At 52.4% G+C, this 19,624-nt stretch overlaps 1 protein-coding gene across 1 annotated transcript; it reads right to left on the reverse strand.

Annotated features, from left to right (window-relative positions):
• Positions 1 to 1,024: 1,024 nt before the first annotated feature.
• On the reverse strand, positions 1,025 to 4,620 carry TNFSF9 (TNF superfamily member 9). The gene is made up of 3 exons (XM_036847697.1): positions 4,304 to 4,620; positions 3,659 to 3,692; positions 1,025 to 2,490 (listed from the first exon to the last, which is right to left on the reverse strand). Exons 1-3 carry the CDS (start codon positions 4,565 to 4,567, stop codon positions 2,045 to 2,047), a joined length of 744 nt encoding a protein of 247 aa, XP_036703592.1. The 5' UTR covers positions 4,568 to 4,620; the 3' UTR covers positions 1,025 to 2,044.
• Between the last annotated feature and the right edge of the window lie 15,004 nt (positions 4,621 to 19,624).

Here is a 19,624-nt window from a genome sequence, read left to right on the forward strand (position 1 = left end):
CCCATCAAGGTCACCTGCTTTGTGGAGACCTCCCTGTCCACACCAGCCCCAGAAGCCAAGGTCCAGCTGGTTTATATGGGCCAGTGGGCAGAAGATCTGCATGGTGGGGAAATTAGGGGATTTGGGAGAACTGGCCAGGACCATGGTATGCTGGTAAATGTTTAACAACCAGCTCTCAAGGAGTGAAATGAATATCTGTGTTTATTATCAATTTTACTGGCACAAATGTGTAGCACACAACCTCCAACAACAAAATATAAGAGACTCTGCACTGCAAATTCCATACAGCCAAAACTGATTCTCACAGAATGCCTTCCTTGATTTTTTCCACTCTTGTACCCAGAGCCAATCTATGCTTGCAAGTGAGAAACAAGTGAATGGAGGATGATATTTTCCTTTAGAGACTGAGATGGAACAAAACAATAAAGATGCGTGTTCACCCTTCACTTGCTTTATGATGATGTGAGCAACTTCTTTGCTAAATCAGATAGCGGTTTGAAAACACTAGAGAAAGACTTCCTGGATTTTTTTCGGGTGCTATTCACAATGTAACAGTTACAGATAAGAACCACTTAAGTGTAGGGACTTCCCTGGTGGCGCAGTGGTTAAGAATCCGCCTGCCATTGCAGGGGGACACAGGTTCGAGCCCTGGTCCAGGAAGATCCCACATGTCGCCGAACAACTAAGCCCATGCGCCACAACTACTGAGCCTGCGCTCTAGAGCCCGTGAGCCACAACTACTGAGCCAGTGTGCCACAACTACTGAAGCTTGTGTGCCTAGAGCCCGCGCTCCACAACAAGAGAAGCCACCGCAATGAGAAGGCCGCGCAGTGTAATGAAGAGCAACCCCCGCTCACCGCAACTAGAGAAAGCCCGCACGCAGCAACAAAGACCCAACACAGCCAAAGATAAATTTAAAAACAAATAAATAAATAAAATAAAATAATTTAAAAAAAGAAAAGAACCACTTAAGTGTAATCTACATGTTGAACATCCTTTTCACCAGCACTTTAAGTATAGACAATCAACAAACAATAAATCAAGCCCTGACTTGTAACATTTATCACTTCCCGTAGTGTAAATGCTCTCACCATGGCCGATTTTAACCCATTATTGACCGGGGATGTATTAATGCCACAGGTGTTAATTTCTGCAAAAATCCCCAGGTCAATAATGTGTTAAGTTACTAGTGTGGTGACACAGCACACGGAGTTAGCAAGCAATGTCCTGCAAAATGGCATTATCCAGTATTTCCACCACCAGATACAGTATAGGTAAAATATCTCAAGAGCACAGATAATAGTGACATGGGAATAATAAAATCCCTAAGGCACAGGGGAGTTATGTAAATCTCAAGATAACTCACATTGTCTGGCATATAGTAAATGCTCAATATATAGAAGTCATAACATATATAAATATTTTATTATCTAACAACATGTACCACCTCACACCTTCCCATATGCCCCAGTTACACGGGGTCACACACAGTCACAGTGTCAAGCCAGCGTATTAGACCGTCAGCTTGGCAAAAGCTGGGGGTTTTGTCTTGTCCTGTTCATGGCTGTGTCCCCAACACCTAAAACAGTGCCTGATAAAATTTGCATGAATGAGTAAAGCTCACACAGCATTGTTACTTGGACTACCACAGCTAGCCCCATGAGTACCATGGGGTGGGGGGAGGGTACTGGGAATGAGTCTCTATTTCTCACATATTAACATAAATAAGGATGGGGGGGGGTGTCTTTTTTATTTGTTGATGTTTCTCTAGCCCTGCACAGTGCCTGGCACGGAGCAGAAGCTCAATAAATATAAGTTGAACGGATTAATATAATGTACACTGTCTGAGCTCAGGCTCAGAATAAATACCAAGTGACAGAGGGACCCGGAGAGTCCTGGAAGAGGGGGTCAGCAGCAAGGACCCCGGCCCAGACCAGTGAGGTAGAGTAGCTAGACCCCATCACCAGGGGCCCCAAGAAAGGAAGGCAAGATTCAGTCTTGGTCCAGAGGGTGGCACCTAGGCCTGGGGGTCACGTCAGCTGTATCAAGGGGAGTCCGGGGGCCCTTGGGTGGCCACGTGGAAGAGGCCCCAGACCGTGCCGTCTGCCGAGAGCTGCCAGGCGCGAGGCTCCCGGACCGCGAGGCGCAGGTCGACGCTCAGGCGCTGTCCGGCATCCAGGTGCAGCAGGCCGCTCCGGAAACCAGCCGTTGAGTTCCCCGAGGATGGGAGTGGCAGGTCCAAGGTCAGGGCCGGGGTAGCGGCCCCAGCTTGGAGAGGCCGCAGGCGCAGGGCCACGGAGACGGAGCAGGAGCTGTTGCTATTGCTGGTCATCGCACGCTTCAGCGCCAAGTGCAAGAAAACATAGTAGACTCCGGCCTGGGCCACCACCACCTCGTGTGTGTGCTTGTCGTAGCTCACACCGGGCGCCAGGGTCACACCTGTCATTCCCCGCTCGCTGCACCAGTGCAGGGGCCCTTCGGTCAGCTGTACTGTGGGAGAAAGAGGCAGGGTACCCTTAGCATGGGAGCATCGCTGAGGGTTGAGGTCGCAGCCCTGGGGAGGGGAGGAGGGGCGCTGAGGGAGAGAGGACAAGAGGGAAAAGTGGGGAGGGGGGTATGAGAAAGATAAGGGGACTCGGAGAGGGAAGAGGGTCTCAGAGGGAGGGGGGGCTGGGGGAGGGGAAGGGGGGCTAGAAGGAAGGAAAGGATTCCGAGGGAGGGGGAAGACTCTCTGGAAGAGGGAGATTGAGGAAGTGGAGGAGACTCACAGGAGGTGGCGGTGGAGGGGGACAGACCTCCAGGAACCAGGAGGTGGAGGAAATGTAATGCCAAAAAGGATGATGGAGGGGGAAAGGGGATGGGGGGATGGAGTTTGGAGAGGGAGGAGAGGGGGATGGGGGGGCAGAGTTAGGATAGAATGAAGGAAGGGACTCAGAGTGGGGGGAGGGGAAGAGGAGGGGGGATGGAGAAGGGGAAGAGCGGGGGTAAGGGAGGGGGAGGTTGTGGGGGAAGGAGGAAAAGTCCTAGAGGAAAGATAAAGGGAGGGAGGAGGGGGTGGAGGGTGAAGGAGGAGGGGACTCCAAGGAGAGGACAGGATGGGGAGAAGGTCTCCTTAAGAGAGAAGGGAAGGAGGTGGCAGGAGAGTCCGGAAGGGGGAGGGCAAGGGGGTGGGAAGAAGAGTCCCCAGAAAGGGGAGGGGAGCGAGGGAGGGTCTCCGGAGGGAGGACGAGGAGGGGAGTCTGGAAGGGGGAGGGGCAGAAGAAGGAGGTAGAGAGGAGAGTCTCCAGAAGAGGGGGGAGGAGGGTCTCGGGAAGAGGGAGCGGAAGTGAACGGGAAAGAGGGTTTCCAAAAGGGAGGAAGGGAGACAGGGCTGGGGAGGAGGGGTCCGTCTCTCCCAGAGCCCAGTGGGAGAGACTCTACCAGTCTGAGATTTGCGGCATCCAGCCCCAGCTCTGAGAGGGCGGGGTCTGAGGTGGGCACAGATGGGGGTCAGAGGAGGAGGAGACCCCGAGAGGGGCTGACGAGGTCCTAAAAAGGGAGGGGACACTTTTCAAAGAAGGGAGGGGAAGAGGGTCAGATTGGGTCACAGAGGAAGCCTCCCTCTCCTGGGGCTCTCCGGCTTAGTGCACCCTCCCCCCTGTCTGGGGGAATCACTCACCACCGTCGGCCACCACCAGCTGTGCGAACACGCCCTGCCGAGAGAGGACAAGCGGAAAGTGGGTGGAGGTCCCCCCTCCCGCACCCGCAGCCCTCTGGAAAGTGGGGTCCCCGGGATCTGCGCAAGTCTTGAGCCTACGCTCCCTTCCCTTCCCGCTGCAAACGAGCGCGCGCGCTGCCCCAGCCCTGCTGTGTGCAAGAACAGAACCCCGAGGACTCAGGAGGGAAAAGAGGAGAGAGTCCCTCCGGGGGGCTTGGCACTGGGGAGTCTTGAGAGAGAAAGGGGAGTACCCCAAGGGTCCGGGAGAAAACCTAGGTTCTCCGCGAGTTACGAAAGAAAGGGGGAGCTCCCTCAGTGGTTCGAGATAAAGTGTCCCTCGGGGTCCACGATGGAGAAAGTGCTCCCCTCTGGGGTCCCGGGATGAGGTGGGGTCTCACGGGGGTGCGAGATGAGAAGGGTGCCCCCCGAAGTCCTGCATAAAGAAGGGGTGCCCTCGGAGGTCCAAGAGGGACGATGGGGGTCCCTCCACCCTCGGCCTGGGATGCATTAAGGACCTCGTGGTGAGGCGGGAGGAGAGCGGATGGAGAAGGGGTCCCGGAACTGGGTAGGGGTCTCTCCCGGGGTCCAGATCGGGCCGCATCTCACCTGCGGAGAGTCGGGGAGGCGGGTGCGGCCGTCGGGCGTCAACCCCAGGCCCTCCGGGAGTCTCGGGCTGGGCGCGGAGCCGGGGACCGGCGATGCAGGGGCCCCGGGCGCGGCCCAGGCGCGCACCAGGCAGGCGGCGCAGGCGGCGGCGAGCAGCAGCAGCGCGGCGCTCAGGGCCCAGGGCAGTGGGTGGCAGGAGCGGCCCGAGGGCGCGAGCGGCCGCTGAGCCTCGGGGTCCGGGGCGGCGTGGGTGCTGGGGTGCATGGCCGGCTGCGGGCGGCTGCGGCCCGAGGCCGCTGCACCGCACTTTATACCCAATCCGGAAGCCCCGCTTTCCGGGGAGTGGCCCGTGGGGATCCCAGAGATCCGCCCGGTAGGTTGGTTCCCGCCCGCCCCGCCCCGCCTCCTCCACCTTCTGTCCGAACTTTCCCTAACTTTCTCTTCCCCGGATCTCTCCCTCTCTCCATCTCCTTTTATCTCTCTCTCTCTCTCCCTCTCTCTCTCTCTCTCTCTCTCTCTCTCTCCCTCCAAGCTCTGCCCCACCGATCGTCTTGTGTCTCCCTGGTTATCTATCTCTGCGCCTCTCTGCTTCTCTGCCTCTTTCCCCAATTTCTTATCACTCCCTAGCCCCCCAGTACTGGGGCCCCCCCCAGGGCTCTCCTAAACCCGGCACTTCTTCAGAGGGGTCAGAAGAGAGCCAGGCCTCAGCCCCTTCTCCTGTGGAGCATAAGTCCTCCCAGTGGAACCCTAAGTGTCCTGCTCAGCCCTCCCCTCCCCTCCCTCTCTTTCCCCAGGACCCCTGGACCTTCCCTGGCCTGCCCCCGCCCACCCACCTAGACGCTTCCCGTCAGGGGCCCCCTGGACCCCACAAGCAGAAGGCTGGAGAGTCCAGGTGGAGAAATTCCCCTTGTAGGAAAGGGACAGCCTTGAGGGAGGCGGAGGAAACTCAAATTTCCCGTTCGCTCTCCGGTGGTGGTGTCGGCGGGGGCGGGAGGAGGAGAAGAGAAGCGGTCAAAACTCGGCCCCAAAAGAGGAAGCAACCCTGGATTGAGAGATGGCCAGCCCTAGAAAAGCCCTGGGCTCCCACAGAAGCCCTGCTCTACCCAGACCAGCCAGCCAACTCCCGAACCCTCTCCAGGATTCACTTTCCCTATAGAAAATGGAAGGGTGGACCGGGCAATTGATCTCAGCCATCCATCAGCCGTCCAGGAAATGGGGGGAGGGGAGTTGGTTCAACTGAACAAGGATCGGATGCCGGCCCTGTATTCAATCTTGTATTAGGCCTCTCTGGGGAATTAAGAGGAGCCCACTGTGATAATAACTGGCTCGTGTTGACTCACAGGTGCTGAACGCTTCCGTTTTACCAGCGGTTTATAAAGCACAATGCCCAGACCAGCATCACCTGGGAACTTGCTAGCTCTGCAAATTCTAGCACCTCACCCGAGACCTATAGACATTCTGGGAGTGGAAGCCCTGCAATCAGTGTCTGAAGGAGCCTTCCAGAAGATTCTGACACTTGCCCAAGTTGGAGAATCCACTGCATGGTACCAAGGTTGTTCCTTCGCACCTGCTGTCCCCCTGCCTGGAATGTTCTTTCCCCAGATCTGCGGCCAGCTGTCCTTCTGAGTTAAGAGGATGAATTAAGCTCCAGCCCCTACTTTCACTCTCTCCCAAAACCCCACTGCAGTGATAGTATAAGCGATTGTTTTAAAAGCTACACCAAAAATTGTAAGCCATGTGGGTGGAATGCCAAATATAATGTCTTAGCCAAATTCCACAATCACCACCGTGTCTCAAGCCTCAGTTATTGGTGACCGCCCCCCAACTCCAAAAGAGAGTGTGATGGGTGGCAGCTAAAATAGAAGCGTTGGTCTAAAGTAAATTCCCAAAAGAGATATCAGCTCTGCTCCCCATCAGGGTGGAAACGCAGCCGTTTTGGGTTTTTTGGGTTTTTTTTTTTTCCTCCAGACAGCGGAAATGGCAGCGTTTCTGGTGGGAGGAACGCAGCTGATGGTAGAAGAATCACGCCAAAAGCATGTGTTAAACAAATGTGTGAACTTGAATGCAGGATTTGAAACTTTCCCACCTTGACCCTCGCCCCCCACTCAGCAGCAAGGATCTGAAAGATGGGGATGGTGGGATCCTTTCTCTGAGGAATCTGACCAACCAGGAAGATAGATATAAAGATACTGAGGCCAAAAAGCCCTCCCCAGATACCATTGCTCTGTCAAGAAGCTCACAGGCCACAGGCCAATCTGCTTATTATTAAGCCCTACCCCACAGCAATGTCACAGACAAGGGTTGTCTGAGCTGACAAAAAGAGGAATTCAGAGGACTCCCAGTCAACATCTCGGACAACCCAAATGAAAAGTGTCTCTCTCTCGGGCCCTGGTTACATCACCCCATGACATTACCTTACTAGCAGTTTCCACCACGTGAGATATTCTTGTTCATTTGTTTTCTCACTCATGGCTGTTTCCCCCATGAAACTGTTATCTCCCAAAGAGGAGCATCTTTACCTGCCTTGTTTCCAACCTAGAAAATTGCAGGCCTCGATTGTATTGACTGACTGATTTAATGAATAAATGAATGCAGTATAGCATAACAGTTACCAGCATGCACTCTAGAGGTGAACAAACTGCAGTCTGACATCGAATGTTTTGTTTGATTATTTTCATTTTGAATCAGCTGGGAAAAGTCAAAAGAAGACTCTTTCCTGACGTGCAAATCATGTGAAATTCAAATTTCAGTGTCCACAAATAAAATTGTATTGACACACAGCCACCCTCATTTGTTTCCATACTGTCTGTGGCGATTTTTGCAATATTATGGCAGAGTGGAGTAGTTACAACAGAGATTGTCTGGCCCACAAAGCCCCAAATATTTACTCTCTCTGGTCCCTTTCAGAGGAAAATTTGCTGCCCCTGTCTAGAGTCTTGAATTTTAGCCCTCAAATTTCTTGCTGTGTGATTTTGGGCAAGCTGCTTCACCTCTCTGAGCCTCACTTTTCACATCTGCTAAATGGGAATAAGAGTAGGTCTCAAAGCATAGCTGAGAGCTTGCTGTGAGCAGTGCCAGGCACATGGCAAATGCTCATTCCAGGTGAGCTGGGTCACTGACTCTTTTCTACAATTCCAATATATGGATGTAAAAAAACTAAGACTCCAAAAGTTGAGGTCATCGAGCCAAGGACTGACAGTGACTGTTCTGAACTCTCTCGATGCCGAGGGGCTTAGCAGAGTTCTGTACACCCCCTCCAGAGCGGTGAAACAATGTCTGGCAGGGGAAAGCTCAGGCCGCAGCCTGGGGAAGGCTCAGGCCGCAGCCAGGGAGCGCCATGACGTATTGTTGTGGTCGGTACATCTGAGATAGGCAGCCCCGCCCACTATGGAGCTCTCAGCATCAGCTGCCTAGCACCCCACGGTTTAGTACAGTTGCACCTCTGTGCTCAGCTGTCTCCCTGAGGTGAGCGTGGGCCCTGGTTTTCCTCACCTCAAGGGGAAAGGCCTGAATTCTCACTGTCGCCATCATAGGGCTCAAGGGAGGGATTGGGCAGGAAGCAGTTGGAGGGGGGAGCACCCTCTTCCCCCTTGGAGGCCCAGCGAACAGGCACCTCCTCCAGGAAGTATGCCTTGATTTTTCCTAGCAAACTCACCTCCTTCTCTCTGGGCCCCCGACTGCCCCCCATCCCGTATGTGGCCTCCCCCAGGGTCAAATTTCCACTGGCGTGGATCTTCCACGTCCCCCAGGGGAAAGGCAAAGCCTGAAAGAGACCCTTAGTGATTGCTGGGTAAGTGCACAGTGAGAGGGTACAGGACCCCATGGGGGGCTGTGAACCAAGAAGAGAAGAAAAAAGAGAAGGGAAGGGTTGAGTGAGGTTGGTCTCGAGCCGAGGGGGTATCCACATGTGCTGAAAGAGGAAATTGATGCAGAGAGGGGAACTGTGTTCTCCAAGTTAGTCAGGTCTCTGGAAAAGCTGGGTCCAAGTCTCCTCAGCCCTGGATAGGCCAGGGAAACACAGACCTGGCACAGGAGTGCACCTGTGATATTGTGTAAACACGACAAGGCATGATGGCATAATTAGGCTTTGTGGAGTTGGGGTGCCTATCCAGCTACTCTGGAATTGTGTGTTTCCAGTGTGATGTGTGTTCAGGGATCAGGAAAGGGGATTGGGGGGGGGGGGTCCCATGCGTGCACCAGTGTGCTTCTGGTTGAGGAACAACAATAGCACAAGATCCAAACCACTTAACTTCAAATCCCAGCTCTACCTCTTGCTAGTTGTATGATCTTGAGCAAATGCCTTCACCTCTCTGCCTTGAGGTTCCCATCTGACAAGTATAGCTAACACAGGGACCACCTCCTAGGATTACTGTCCAGAATCGGGAGCCAGAACAGCACCTGGCATACAGTAGGTGCTCTCCAGGACTAGTCATCATTGCTGCCAGTGGGGCTCACCGTCCGGTGCCTCTGTGCGACTGTAGGCAGGGGTTTGATCTTGTGGAGGAAGCACCAGGGTCCAGAAATAAGTGCGGACATCTGAGCCAAAAACAGGCAGGAAATATTCTGAACGGAAATAGCTGAAAGAGTCATTGAAAGAGAAATGGTCAGATTATCACTCATACAATCAGTTCAGTAATCAAGCTGTGGAGGAGGTTGAGTCATCTCTTTGGGGCTCATTAGAGATCTCTAAGGGCTAAGAAAACAAAGAATGCGGATTTGGTTTCAGAGCAAAGATATATTTGCATAGCACATATCTGGAAGGTATATTAAAAAGCTAGGGGGACTTAGGAGAATGATCTGAAAAAGAGATCATGGACCTTTCACTGTATAAGCTTCCGCCCACTTGCATTTTCCATGTTTGCTTTCTTTTGGATTTCGTGTGTGTGTTACATACAGAATGGTGGTCAGGTGTGAGCACACAAAGAAAAAAACCAGTGGCCACATACACAAAAATTTTTTAAAGCGAAAAAAATAAGCAGAGAAAGAAAGAAACCGGTGGCCTTAGCTGTTTGGAGGAAGGGAAAATTTAACATCAGTGACATCAAAGGCAGGAAATGGTGTTTCCCTGCTAATGGCAGTGGAAGGACACAGGGATGGGGAAGACCCAGGCAAACCAGGGCGGGCCCTGGGTACCCCTCAGAGGGGCCCCGTCTGTGAAAAACCAGCTCATTCTGCTGGGAAACTAGCCAGCCTGCCCCAGGAAGGAAGCCCCGCAGGGCTACCACCTGGAAGGGACTCTCCAACTGGCCCAGAGGGGCAGACACCAGACAGACACCGGTGTACAAAAGACACCCCCATTCAGGCGGTACACAATCACACAAACCGCGACAGACACACAAATACACCACACAGACATACACACACTCACACACACCCACACACTGAGACACATAATCACAGATACGCAAGAGTAGCCACCAAAGCTGGCCACAGACACACACAGAGACACAACAGATACATATTCAGAGCATATACACCAAGAATAGAAGGACACACAATCGCAGACCTACAATCACACACATACCAAAACAGTGGTGGAGATACACCACACAGGCACATGCTAAGACATGCCCAGAGGTGCAATCATAGATACACAAGATCAGCTGCCCAAGCTAGCCACAAGCACACAAAAGGACACATCCGTGCCCACGATCACACATACCCACTAACACATAGCCTGAAAGAGTCTCAAAGGCTCTGGGGTATGCATTCAGAGACAGACAATATCAGATGCCCAGAGACCACCAAAGGCACTCAAGTCACACACTGACACAGGCTGACCTGGAGAGACTGGCAGAGACACAAAGTACAAGAAACCCAGGCCCCGCCCCCAGTGAAGATCCAGGTCCCACCCTTCGAGCCACCCAAGATCCACCCCCCACAGAAGGGACCCAGGCCCTCCTTCTGGGGGCCTATCCCTCCCTCCCTTAAGGAACCTCTGGGTCCCTTTCCTTGGAAGCGACACCCAGTGTAGGCCGCGGGCGACCCCTGGTGGACCGGGCGCCTCAGTCCAGGGCTGCACTGAATGGGTCGGTGGGAGGGGGGCGTCTAGGCCCACAAAGGAAGGAAAGGTGCTTCGGCATCGACTGCAAAGCCCGGAGGAAGGTGCGTGGCAACGGGGGAGCGGGGACACGGGCGGCCGGAGCGGGATCAGACGGCCTTGGACACGGGAACGGAGCGTGGGAAGCAGGAGTGGGATGGAAGACCCTCACCCGTCCCCACTCGGTGCGATCCCGGGTCCCCGCGGGGAGGGTGCTGCTCCGGGGACCGTGGAAGACGCGATAAGCCCGGCGGCGAATTCCCATTGGTCCGCGCCCGACCAATGAGGAACGGCGAGGACTCCCGGTGGGGCGGGGCAAGACAGGGCAACCGTTGATAGAGATGGAAGGGACCCGCCTACCCAGCCTGGCTCTCAGCCCGAAAATGACCACCAGGGAATCGCCCAAGGTCCGCAATGCCCAGCACGGAGACCGCCGACCCAGGAGGACTCTCGTCAACTCCGATATGACTTTGACCCGCGGAACCCTGAAAAAGGTGGGCTTGCCCCTCCCAGAGTTGATCCCAATCTCCCAAGCCTTGCCCTCTCATCAGCCCCTCCCACTTCCATGTCATTCTCCCAGGCCCCGCCCACTTCTTAGCCATCATTATCTCAAGCCTTGCCCACCCCCAGTCTCGCCCACTTTCCCATCATTCTCCCTAGGCTCCGCCCACTTCTCAGACAGCAACGTTCCAGGCCTTGCCCACTTTCCTACCCCACCCACTTTTCTACTTTTCTTCGTCCTGCACCATCCTCTCCCCCGGCTCTGCCCTTCTGTTGTCTCCTATCTGAAATCCTCGGCCCTGCCCTGGGTTACACTTTTCCATAACTCCCTGCCCCCTTCCCAGTCCAGACCTTCGAACCATCCCCATCCCTAGTCTGAACTTCCCTGGGGACACCACAGCCTGCGGGTCTCTGAGCATTTTGTCTGAGCATTTAGGCCCCGCCCATTTTGTTCCTCTCTCTACCTTCTTCCAGACATCACCCACGCTTTCAAGACCTTACCCCACTTCAGACTATATTACAAAGCTACAGTAATCAAGACAGTTTGGTACTGGCACAAAAACAGAAACATAGATCAATGGAACAGGATAGAAAGCCCAGAGATAAACCCACGCACATATGGTCACCTTATCTTTGATAAAGGAGGCAAGCATATACAGTGGAGAAAAGACAGCCTCTTCAATAAGTGGTGCTGGGAAAACTGGACAGCTACATGTAAAAGTATGAAATTAGAACACTCCCTAACACCATACACAAAAATAAACTCAAAATGGATTAAAGACCTAAATGTAAGGCCAGACACTATCAAACTCTTAGAGGAAAACATAGGCAGAACACTCTATGACATAAATCACAGCAAGATCCTTTTTGACCCAACTCCTAGAGAAATGAAAATAAAAACACAAATAAACAAATGGGACCTAATGAAACTTAAAAGCTTTTGCACAGCAAAGGAAACCATAAACAAGACGAAAAGACAACCATCAGAATGGAAGAAAATATTTGCAAATGAAGCAACTGACAAAGGATTAATCTCCAAGATTTACAAGCAGCTCATGCAGCTCAATAACAAAAAAAACAAACAGCCCAATCCAAAAATGGGCAGAAGACCTAAATAGACATTTCTCCAAAGAAGATATACAGATTGCCAACAGACACATGAAAGAATGCTCAACATCATTAATCATTAGAGAAATGCAAATCAAAACTACAATGAGATACCATCTCACACCGGTCAGAATGGCCATCATCAAAAAATCTACAAACAATAAATGCTGGAGAGGGTGTGGAGAAAAGGGAACACTCTTGCACTGTTGGTGGGAATGTAAATTGATACAGCCACTATGGAGAACAGTATGGAGGTTCCTTAAAAACCTAAAAATAGAACTACCATATGACCCAGGAATCCCACTACTGGGCATATACCCTGAGAAAACCATAATTCAAAAAGAGTCATGTACCAAAATGTTCATTGCAGCTCTATTTACAATAGCCAGGACATGGAAGCAACCTAAGTGTCCATCATCGGATGAATGGATAAAGAAGATGTGGCACATATATACAATGGAGTATTACTCAGCCATAAAAAGGAACAAAATGGAGGTATTTGTAGTGAGGTGGATGGAGTTAGAGTCTGTCATACAGAGTGAAGTAAGTCAGAAAGAGAAAAACAAATACAGTATGCTAACATGTATATATGGAATCTAAGAGAAAAAAAAAAAGGTCATGAAGAACCTAGTGGCAGGACGGGAATAAAGACACAGACCTACTAGAGAATGGACTTGGGGATATGGGGAGGGGGAAGGGTAAGATGTGACAGGGTGAGAGAGTGGCATGGACATAGATACACTACTAAATGTAAAATAGCTAGTGGGAAGCAGTCGCATAGCACAGGGAGATCAGCTCGGTGCTTTGTGACCACCTAGAGGGGTGGGATAGGGAGGGTGGGAGGGAGGGAGACGCAAGAGGGAAGAGATTTGGGAACATATGTATATGTATAACTGATTCACTTTGTTATAAAGCAGAAACTAACACACCATTGTAAAGCAATTATACTCCAATAAAGATGTTAAAAAAAAAAAGAGGGTACACAAACACCCCCTTCTCAGGTAGAACCATAAGAAGAAGAAATGTACTAGTTCTTAGCGTTAAGCAAGGGACATGTTCTATTGACAAGAGGACAGAATGCCAAAAGATCAAATTAATTGGAGAGCTGGGTCTTATCCTCCTCAAGTTACTCCCCCTGCAGTTTTCATTCTGCATGTTTATCTGCAAGAAAAACTATGTTTTGTATTTACTTTGTTCTTTAAGAAACACCCTGTAGATTTTCTTAGGATTTAATTAAGGTAGTCAAGTCACTCACAAATTAAGACACAACAAATTTCATATAAAAAAGAAACAATATTTTGTGAAGCAGTCTGATTTTAATTCAGCAATACAAAAAGCATTTATTTATTTTGCCAAGCCATCATCAAAGTAAAAATCAAATGTTTTGGATGAAATGGCACACCTTGGTTTAAGAAGTTCTTATTACAATATCTGTAGGCTCATTCTGTTTCCTTGACTTTGAGAAATATTTAATGATGACTTTTATTGCTAAGGCAACTCTAATGAAAAGGGTATTGACTTTAATTTGAACCAATATTAATATTGCCCCAAATCTATACCGCTGACAGAAAATGCTTTCCTTTACTAATATCACCCCTCGAAAGGTGCAATAAAAGCCTTGATGTTAAAAAAAAAAAAAAAAAAAGATCTTACCCCAAATCAGTCAAGTCCCTGTATGGGATGGGGGCTCCCAGCTAACGGAGTCAGAAAGGCATCAGTTTCCCCTGCCCCGGGGCCGTCCTCGGGAAGGCCACGCCCCCTTGGCCATCTAATTACTGCCCTACAATGGGACCCCGCCCCTGCCCACCTTGGTCTTCACCATTCAGGCCAGCCTCTCCCCGCTGTGTCCGGCCGACTCTCGAGCTCTAATCCCAGTCTGGGTGGGCGTGCCCACCCCTTCGCCCCCCACAGTCGATAAGCTCACCACATACTGTCTTGACCTTGCCCGAGCTGGTGGTCCGGTACCAGTGCCTGTGGCCGGGGGACCCGCGGAGAACACCCCCGTCCCATCTGCTGCCACACTGCTGGACCGCCAAGCTGTTGGTGGCTTTGGACTTGTTTTGTCTGCTGCTGGGTGAGCCCCCTCCCCAGCGTCCTTGAGCGCCCCGCACCACCACCATGCGGACACCCAAGGGGCCGTGGAGGGGTCTGTCTTCCTGTCTTTATCTGAGGGTCGCTAGATTGGGGGCTGGCTGCCTGCCCTGGTGTGTGTACTTGGGCTGTGTGTCTTCACATCGGTGTGTTCATCAACATATTTCTGGGATGTCTGGGTCAATGTGTGTCCGTGTGAATGGGGAAGATAGGGACTCTCCGCAAGTGTGACTTTGTGTGTTTACGTGTCTTCCTGGGTCTGGGTGCTGGGGGAGCATCTGGCTGTGCAACTTTTTTTTTTTTTCAGTCTTTCATATGATTTTATTTGCTGCATGTCTCTTTGAGTTGTGGATCTGAGTCTATGTGTCTGTAGTGGGGGAGGTATGTTTGTATTGTGTATCTCTGTGTATGTTTGACTGTGTGTATGTTGTGTGCAAGCCCCTGGGTCTATCCGTATGTCTGGGGTTGGTCTGTGTTGAACTTATATCCATGTGAGTGAGTATGATTCTGTGTGTGTATGCTCATGCACACGTGTGTGTGCGTGTGTATGTGTGTGTCCCTTCGGGTCTCTGGGTTGCATGTTGTGTTGCTGTGTTGTGTGTTGTATTGGTTTTTCGGGGGTGTGTGTTCATTGTGGGTGACTCTTATGCATGCACTTGATCTATGGGAGCCCGTGACTATGCATCTGGGCTGGGGGCGGATCCAATGGTATTTGTGTAGCCAGGTGTGTGTGTGGGTCTATATGGGCCTATGTGTATTGTGGGTATATTGCTGCATTATATGTCTGTGTGTGTACATCTGAATCTGGGTGTCTGGGTCAGACTGTGCCGTTGTATAATTGTGCATGTCAGACCCTGCTTGTTTGGGAATCTGCGTGGCCTGAGCTTGCTTGGGGTCTCGATGTGTGGCTGGCATATACCAGGGCCCCTCCCCCATTCCCCGGTGGGCAGAGCTAGTGACCAAAACCTCCTCACTGGGGAGGGGAGGCCAGGCTGGGATACTAGCTTTGCCCTCCCTGCCCAGTAAGGGAGCTGGGGACTGTGGGAGGCTGGGTTCCAGCTGCCTGGCTCTACTAAACTTCAGTGGGTGACAGAATGACAGGGTCAAGACAGGGGAGGGAGGCCTGGGTGTAGGCTTTGAGGATGAGTGGGCCAGACACAGAGCCTGGCACCTGCTGGAGACAGGCCCCTTGGTCTGTCTGACTTCAGGATGGCGGTGTCAGGTGAGGGGCCCTGGACACTGCTCACACACAACTTTGCCACCAGTATCTCCCCTCCCAGCTCAATCAGCCACAGAGCCATGGATATAGACATGAACACATACACAGATCCCAGATACAAGCGCACACACACACACCAACACAACCCACACATCCATGGACACAATGCATAATCGCTCTCTCTCTCTCTCTCTCTCTCTCACACACACACACACACACACACACACACATCGCAGAGAGGAGCACACACACTCAGATATGTACCCATGTATACCACAAACACCTATTCACACCACATACGCATGTCATAGACATAGATACCCATCAGCACACACACACACACATTCACACACAAAGACATGCAGAGCCATAATCATACACACATACATCAGGACACACACACAGAAAGAGCGAGCCCTTCCACGCTTATCCCCTCCTTATCCTAACCTCTCACCCACCTCATTCACAGGACCCCACCTGTGAATGGGTCCCTGGGGCTCTGGCCTCCTCTGGCCTCCTGGCCATACTGTCCTCTCTGCCCATGTCCCCATGTCCAGGCTGTGGAGATGCCAGGAGGACAGACTGGCCGGAAGGCCTAACAAGGGTAAACCTCAGTTGACCCATCCATGAGTGGGGTCGTCTCCACCCCCTGCAGTCAGTCTCCCCATCGTGCTGAGTGAGACCGGTTTGCTGGTACCCCACATCCAGGGCTTCTTTTGCAATGACACCACCATCCAATAACCCCGAGTGGCCCATTACATCATCGAAGACTCGGCACTCATAAAGATGGGCTTCTTCATCTCCATCTTCACGGTAAGAGGGTGGCCACTTTCACCTCAGGCTGTGGTGACACACCATGGGCAAGTTCACCTGTTTTTCTGGCAAAGTGGAAACCCCACCCATTATAGATCTAAGGCAGGAGGAAGTACCACCTCTTTTCCTACTGAAATGCGAAATCTCACTGCTCAATGGCATAAAACTCCTTTCCTTGAGGAATAGGTTAGCCCCCCACTTTTGACATAATATAGAGGAAACACCCACCTCTCTGCCTTAGGTATGGAACAAGAAGCTCAGCCCCTGCCCCCCAGTGGCCAGGGAAGCCCCATCCCTTATATGCAGAAGGCAGGAAGCAGTCCTGCCCCTTTTCTGGGGATCTGGGAAATCTCCCCCTTTCAAACATAGAACATCCTGCCTCTTTCTCCCAGTGACAAGGGAAGTTCCATCATTTTCAGGCATTTGGGAGGAAGTCTATCCTTTTTTCCTGGTATAACAGGAAGTCCCGCCCCTTTCAGTTGTGGGCCCCCCCCCCCTTTCCTTGATGATATGGGAAGCCTTATCCCTTGGCTTAGGAAGTCTTGCCCATTTCAGGCACAAGGGTGGGAGAAGTCACCCATTTGTGTGTGTGTGTGTGGGATGGAATGAGAAGCCCCACCCTTTTGCCTGGTTTACTGGAAAAGAACAGCCTCCCTTCCATATGAACCTGTCTGAGACAAAGGGTTGGGGATTTTCCACTCTTGTTGCGCCCTCCGCCCTCAGCAGTGACCCCTCACCCCTCTGACACGGCCCCACAGATCAGCCTGGGAGAGTTGATTCATGTCAAGCGCCTGCAGCTGAGCTCGCCAGCCTTCATGAGCGGCACTTACACGGCCATGATCTACAAGCAGCTGGGCACCTTCATTTCTGGCGACCTGGCCTGCTGCTCCCCGACCAGCATTGCCAAGATGACCACAGGTCACCCGCGGCCCCACTTCCTGGCCGCGTGCCTGCCTGACCCAGCCTCCTTCGACCGCGAGAGCGGCTACGTCACCAACTACACCTGCACAGGGCACCCCGAAGACGTCCTTGATGCCAGACGAGTGGGCGGTCAGGGAGGGGAACCCAGGAAGCATCCCCACCCCACCCCAGCCCCAGCTGACTGTCCCCCCGCCCGCCCCCACCCCATGCTTGGTGCCAGCAGCGCCAGGCACAGCTTCCATAGAGCTTGTGTGTTCCCCCAGAGTCAGGAGGGCAAGAACGGGGAGGGCCCATCTTCTCTTAAGACTCATTCAGCATCCCTGTCCCAGAACAGCAACTTCCAGAACCCTCTGTCTCCCCCTCCCTGCAGCTGGAGAGGGCCCATGCCAGGCTGGATCCATGCCCAAGGCTGGGCTCCGCCAAGTGCAGGGGGAAGGGAAATCAGGCCCAACTGAGGTGTAGCTCTAAGGTTTGGGTAATAAAGTGGCAGGAGGAGTAGGGCGGGGGGTGGGGGAACCCCTGGAAAGGAGCCGATGACCCACGGGCATAGACTCGGCTGGCAGAAGCGGATCGCACACATCGGAGCCAGCCCAGAGCACCCGGGCACCGTGGTGGGCAGACACACGACACAGAAGCCCCGGCTACAGTGCACGTGGTGCTACATGGCTGCCTTCACACCAGCAACGTTTTCTTCCTGAAAGGCAGCCCATTCGACTGCCAGCCGGCCCCCCTTTTTTTTAAAGACAAAGTAACAAAGTAACTACAGCTTCCTGTAGTGATAGCAGGGCTTTGGAGCTGGAATGTACATGCTCTATTCCCAGCCTCAACTGTGTGTGACATTGGGTGAGACACTCAGTGTCCTTGGGCCTCCATTTCCTCATCTGTAAAATGAGTGTGGAAATAGCACTTGCCTCCTAGGGTTGTGGTTTCATGAGTTAACACATAAATGAGCTGATACGCTCAAAGTATTTAGAACAGGATCTGCCCTAAAGGTCACTATTATCATTAATAACAGGCAAAACAGACTCCCTCCGTCCCGGGGGAGTGGGGGTGGTTTGGGGGCTGGGTGCATGCCAACAATGCCAGGAGGTGCACAGACCGATCACACACAGCTAGGAGCCAGGCCTTCCCCTGATTTTATGGACCGAATGGTCAATTTTGTGAACAGAATGTTCTGGGTCTCGGGGAATTCCCCCACCTCACGTGCCCATGTCTGATTTCTCCCTAAAGCACACAAAAGCCACTGTCCCGTTCTTCCTGCTCATCAATTTCACCTGATGTTTAAAGAGGGGATTTTTTTGTTTTGTTTTCCATTTCAAAATCAAGAGCCCAAACTCTGCTTTTTGAGGGCCCCCTGATGAGGCCAACCTGCTTCGATTAGAGATCTGACACTGGCAGAAAGTGGCAGTGCCGGGTCACAGTATGGGCCTGTGCCGGGTCACAGTATGAGCCTATCTGGAGGGTCTCACCTGACTCTTGGGAAATCATTCACCATCTAACAATTCTCCCAATATTAATAGCATGAAGTTCTCTTACAATGATGGTTTCGGGGGCCACAGCCCCTACCCTCTTTAGAGGCTGAAATCCATTTCCATATAAAACTGGCAGGCTCGGACAGGCCGGTGGGCACAAAAACGCAGCCGCGGGGTGGATTCCCTCCGGATACCTGCTCCCAGGGTTTCAAGGCGCTGCCCATCCGCATTCCAGCTCTATGTACAGGCCAGGTCCTGGGGACAGAAAATCTGGCTCTTACGGCCCACCATCCAGCTCCTTTTGTTGTCCCTGGCTCTGTTCACTGGCTACATCCGGGTCTTGGACCATTGGCACCACCCCTATGATGCCATCTTCGGATTCTTGCAGGGAGCTTTGATGGCTTTCTGGGTGGTAAGTGATGCAATGGGACACCTGGGTACCAGGGAGGCTCTGCTTGCCTGAGAGCCATTGGGTACACCTGGCACTCCTCATCTTCCAGGAAGGGAGCCCAGGAGAGACCAGACTGAAGAGGGAGCGGCCTTGGGGTGTAGGTGACGTCAGCCCACCCCAACCCCTCCCCCACTTCATCCCTGCAGGCTTTCTACATCTTGGGCAATGCCAGGTCCCAGAAGCTCCAGGTGCTAGAAGACCACCCATCCCCTGCTCGCCACTTTCCTCCTCATTTCCCCTCTGTATTCCTCCCCTGAGGGCCCTCAGGGAACCCAAGGGATGCCCCGATGCAGAGGAAGATAGAGGGCACCCATTGCTCACCAGAGCCTGTGCTCTCCAGGGGGCTATCCCTTCCAAGGTGGGCTAATCCAGGAAGCCCCACCTCCCTGGAGCTCAGCCCTGACCCCAAATCAGCCCTGCCCTGGTGGAGTGACACAAGAAGCCCCATTTTTCTGGGGCTGAACCCCAAATCAGCCCCTCCCAGCAGGGCCACTTCCACTTTTATGTTTTGATGATTCTTGATATATTAAATAATAAAATGCCAACACAGGGTTTATGAATTTTTGACAGATATTAACATGGGTTGATGGACTTCCTATTTCAATCCGGGAACCGGGTCTCGGGGATCAACTGTAACAACATTTGATAACCTCAGAAGTTTCAATCGGGTTTCTCGACCATGGCTATTGCCATTGGCATTTGGGGC

This window comes from Balaenoptera musculus, chromosome 3 (assembly GCF_009873245.2).
Source record: "Balaenoptera musculus isolate JJ_BM4_2016_0621 chromosome 3, mBalMus1.pri.v3, whole genome shotgun sequence".
NCBI lineage: Eukaryota > Metazoa > Chordata > Mammalia > Artiodactyla > Balaenopteridae > Balaenoptera > Balaenoptera musculus.

Bases quoted from the DNA above. Each gene is read 5' to 3' on its own strand.
- TNFSF9 (XM_036847697.1), bottom strand. From the start codon at position 4,567: ATGCACCCCAGCACCCACGCCGCCCCGGACCCCGAGGCTCAGCGGCCG. The intron at 3,693-4,303 runs GTGAGATGCGGC...CTCTCTCGGCAG, and splicing joins GCCTCCCCGACTCTCCGCAG to GGCGTGTTCGCACAGCTGGT. The intron at 2,491-3,658 runs GTGAGTGATTCC...TTTCTCCCACAG, and splicing joins GCTGGTGGTGGCCGACGGTG to TACAGCTGACCGAAGGGCCC.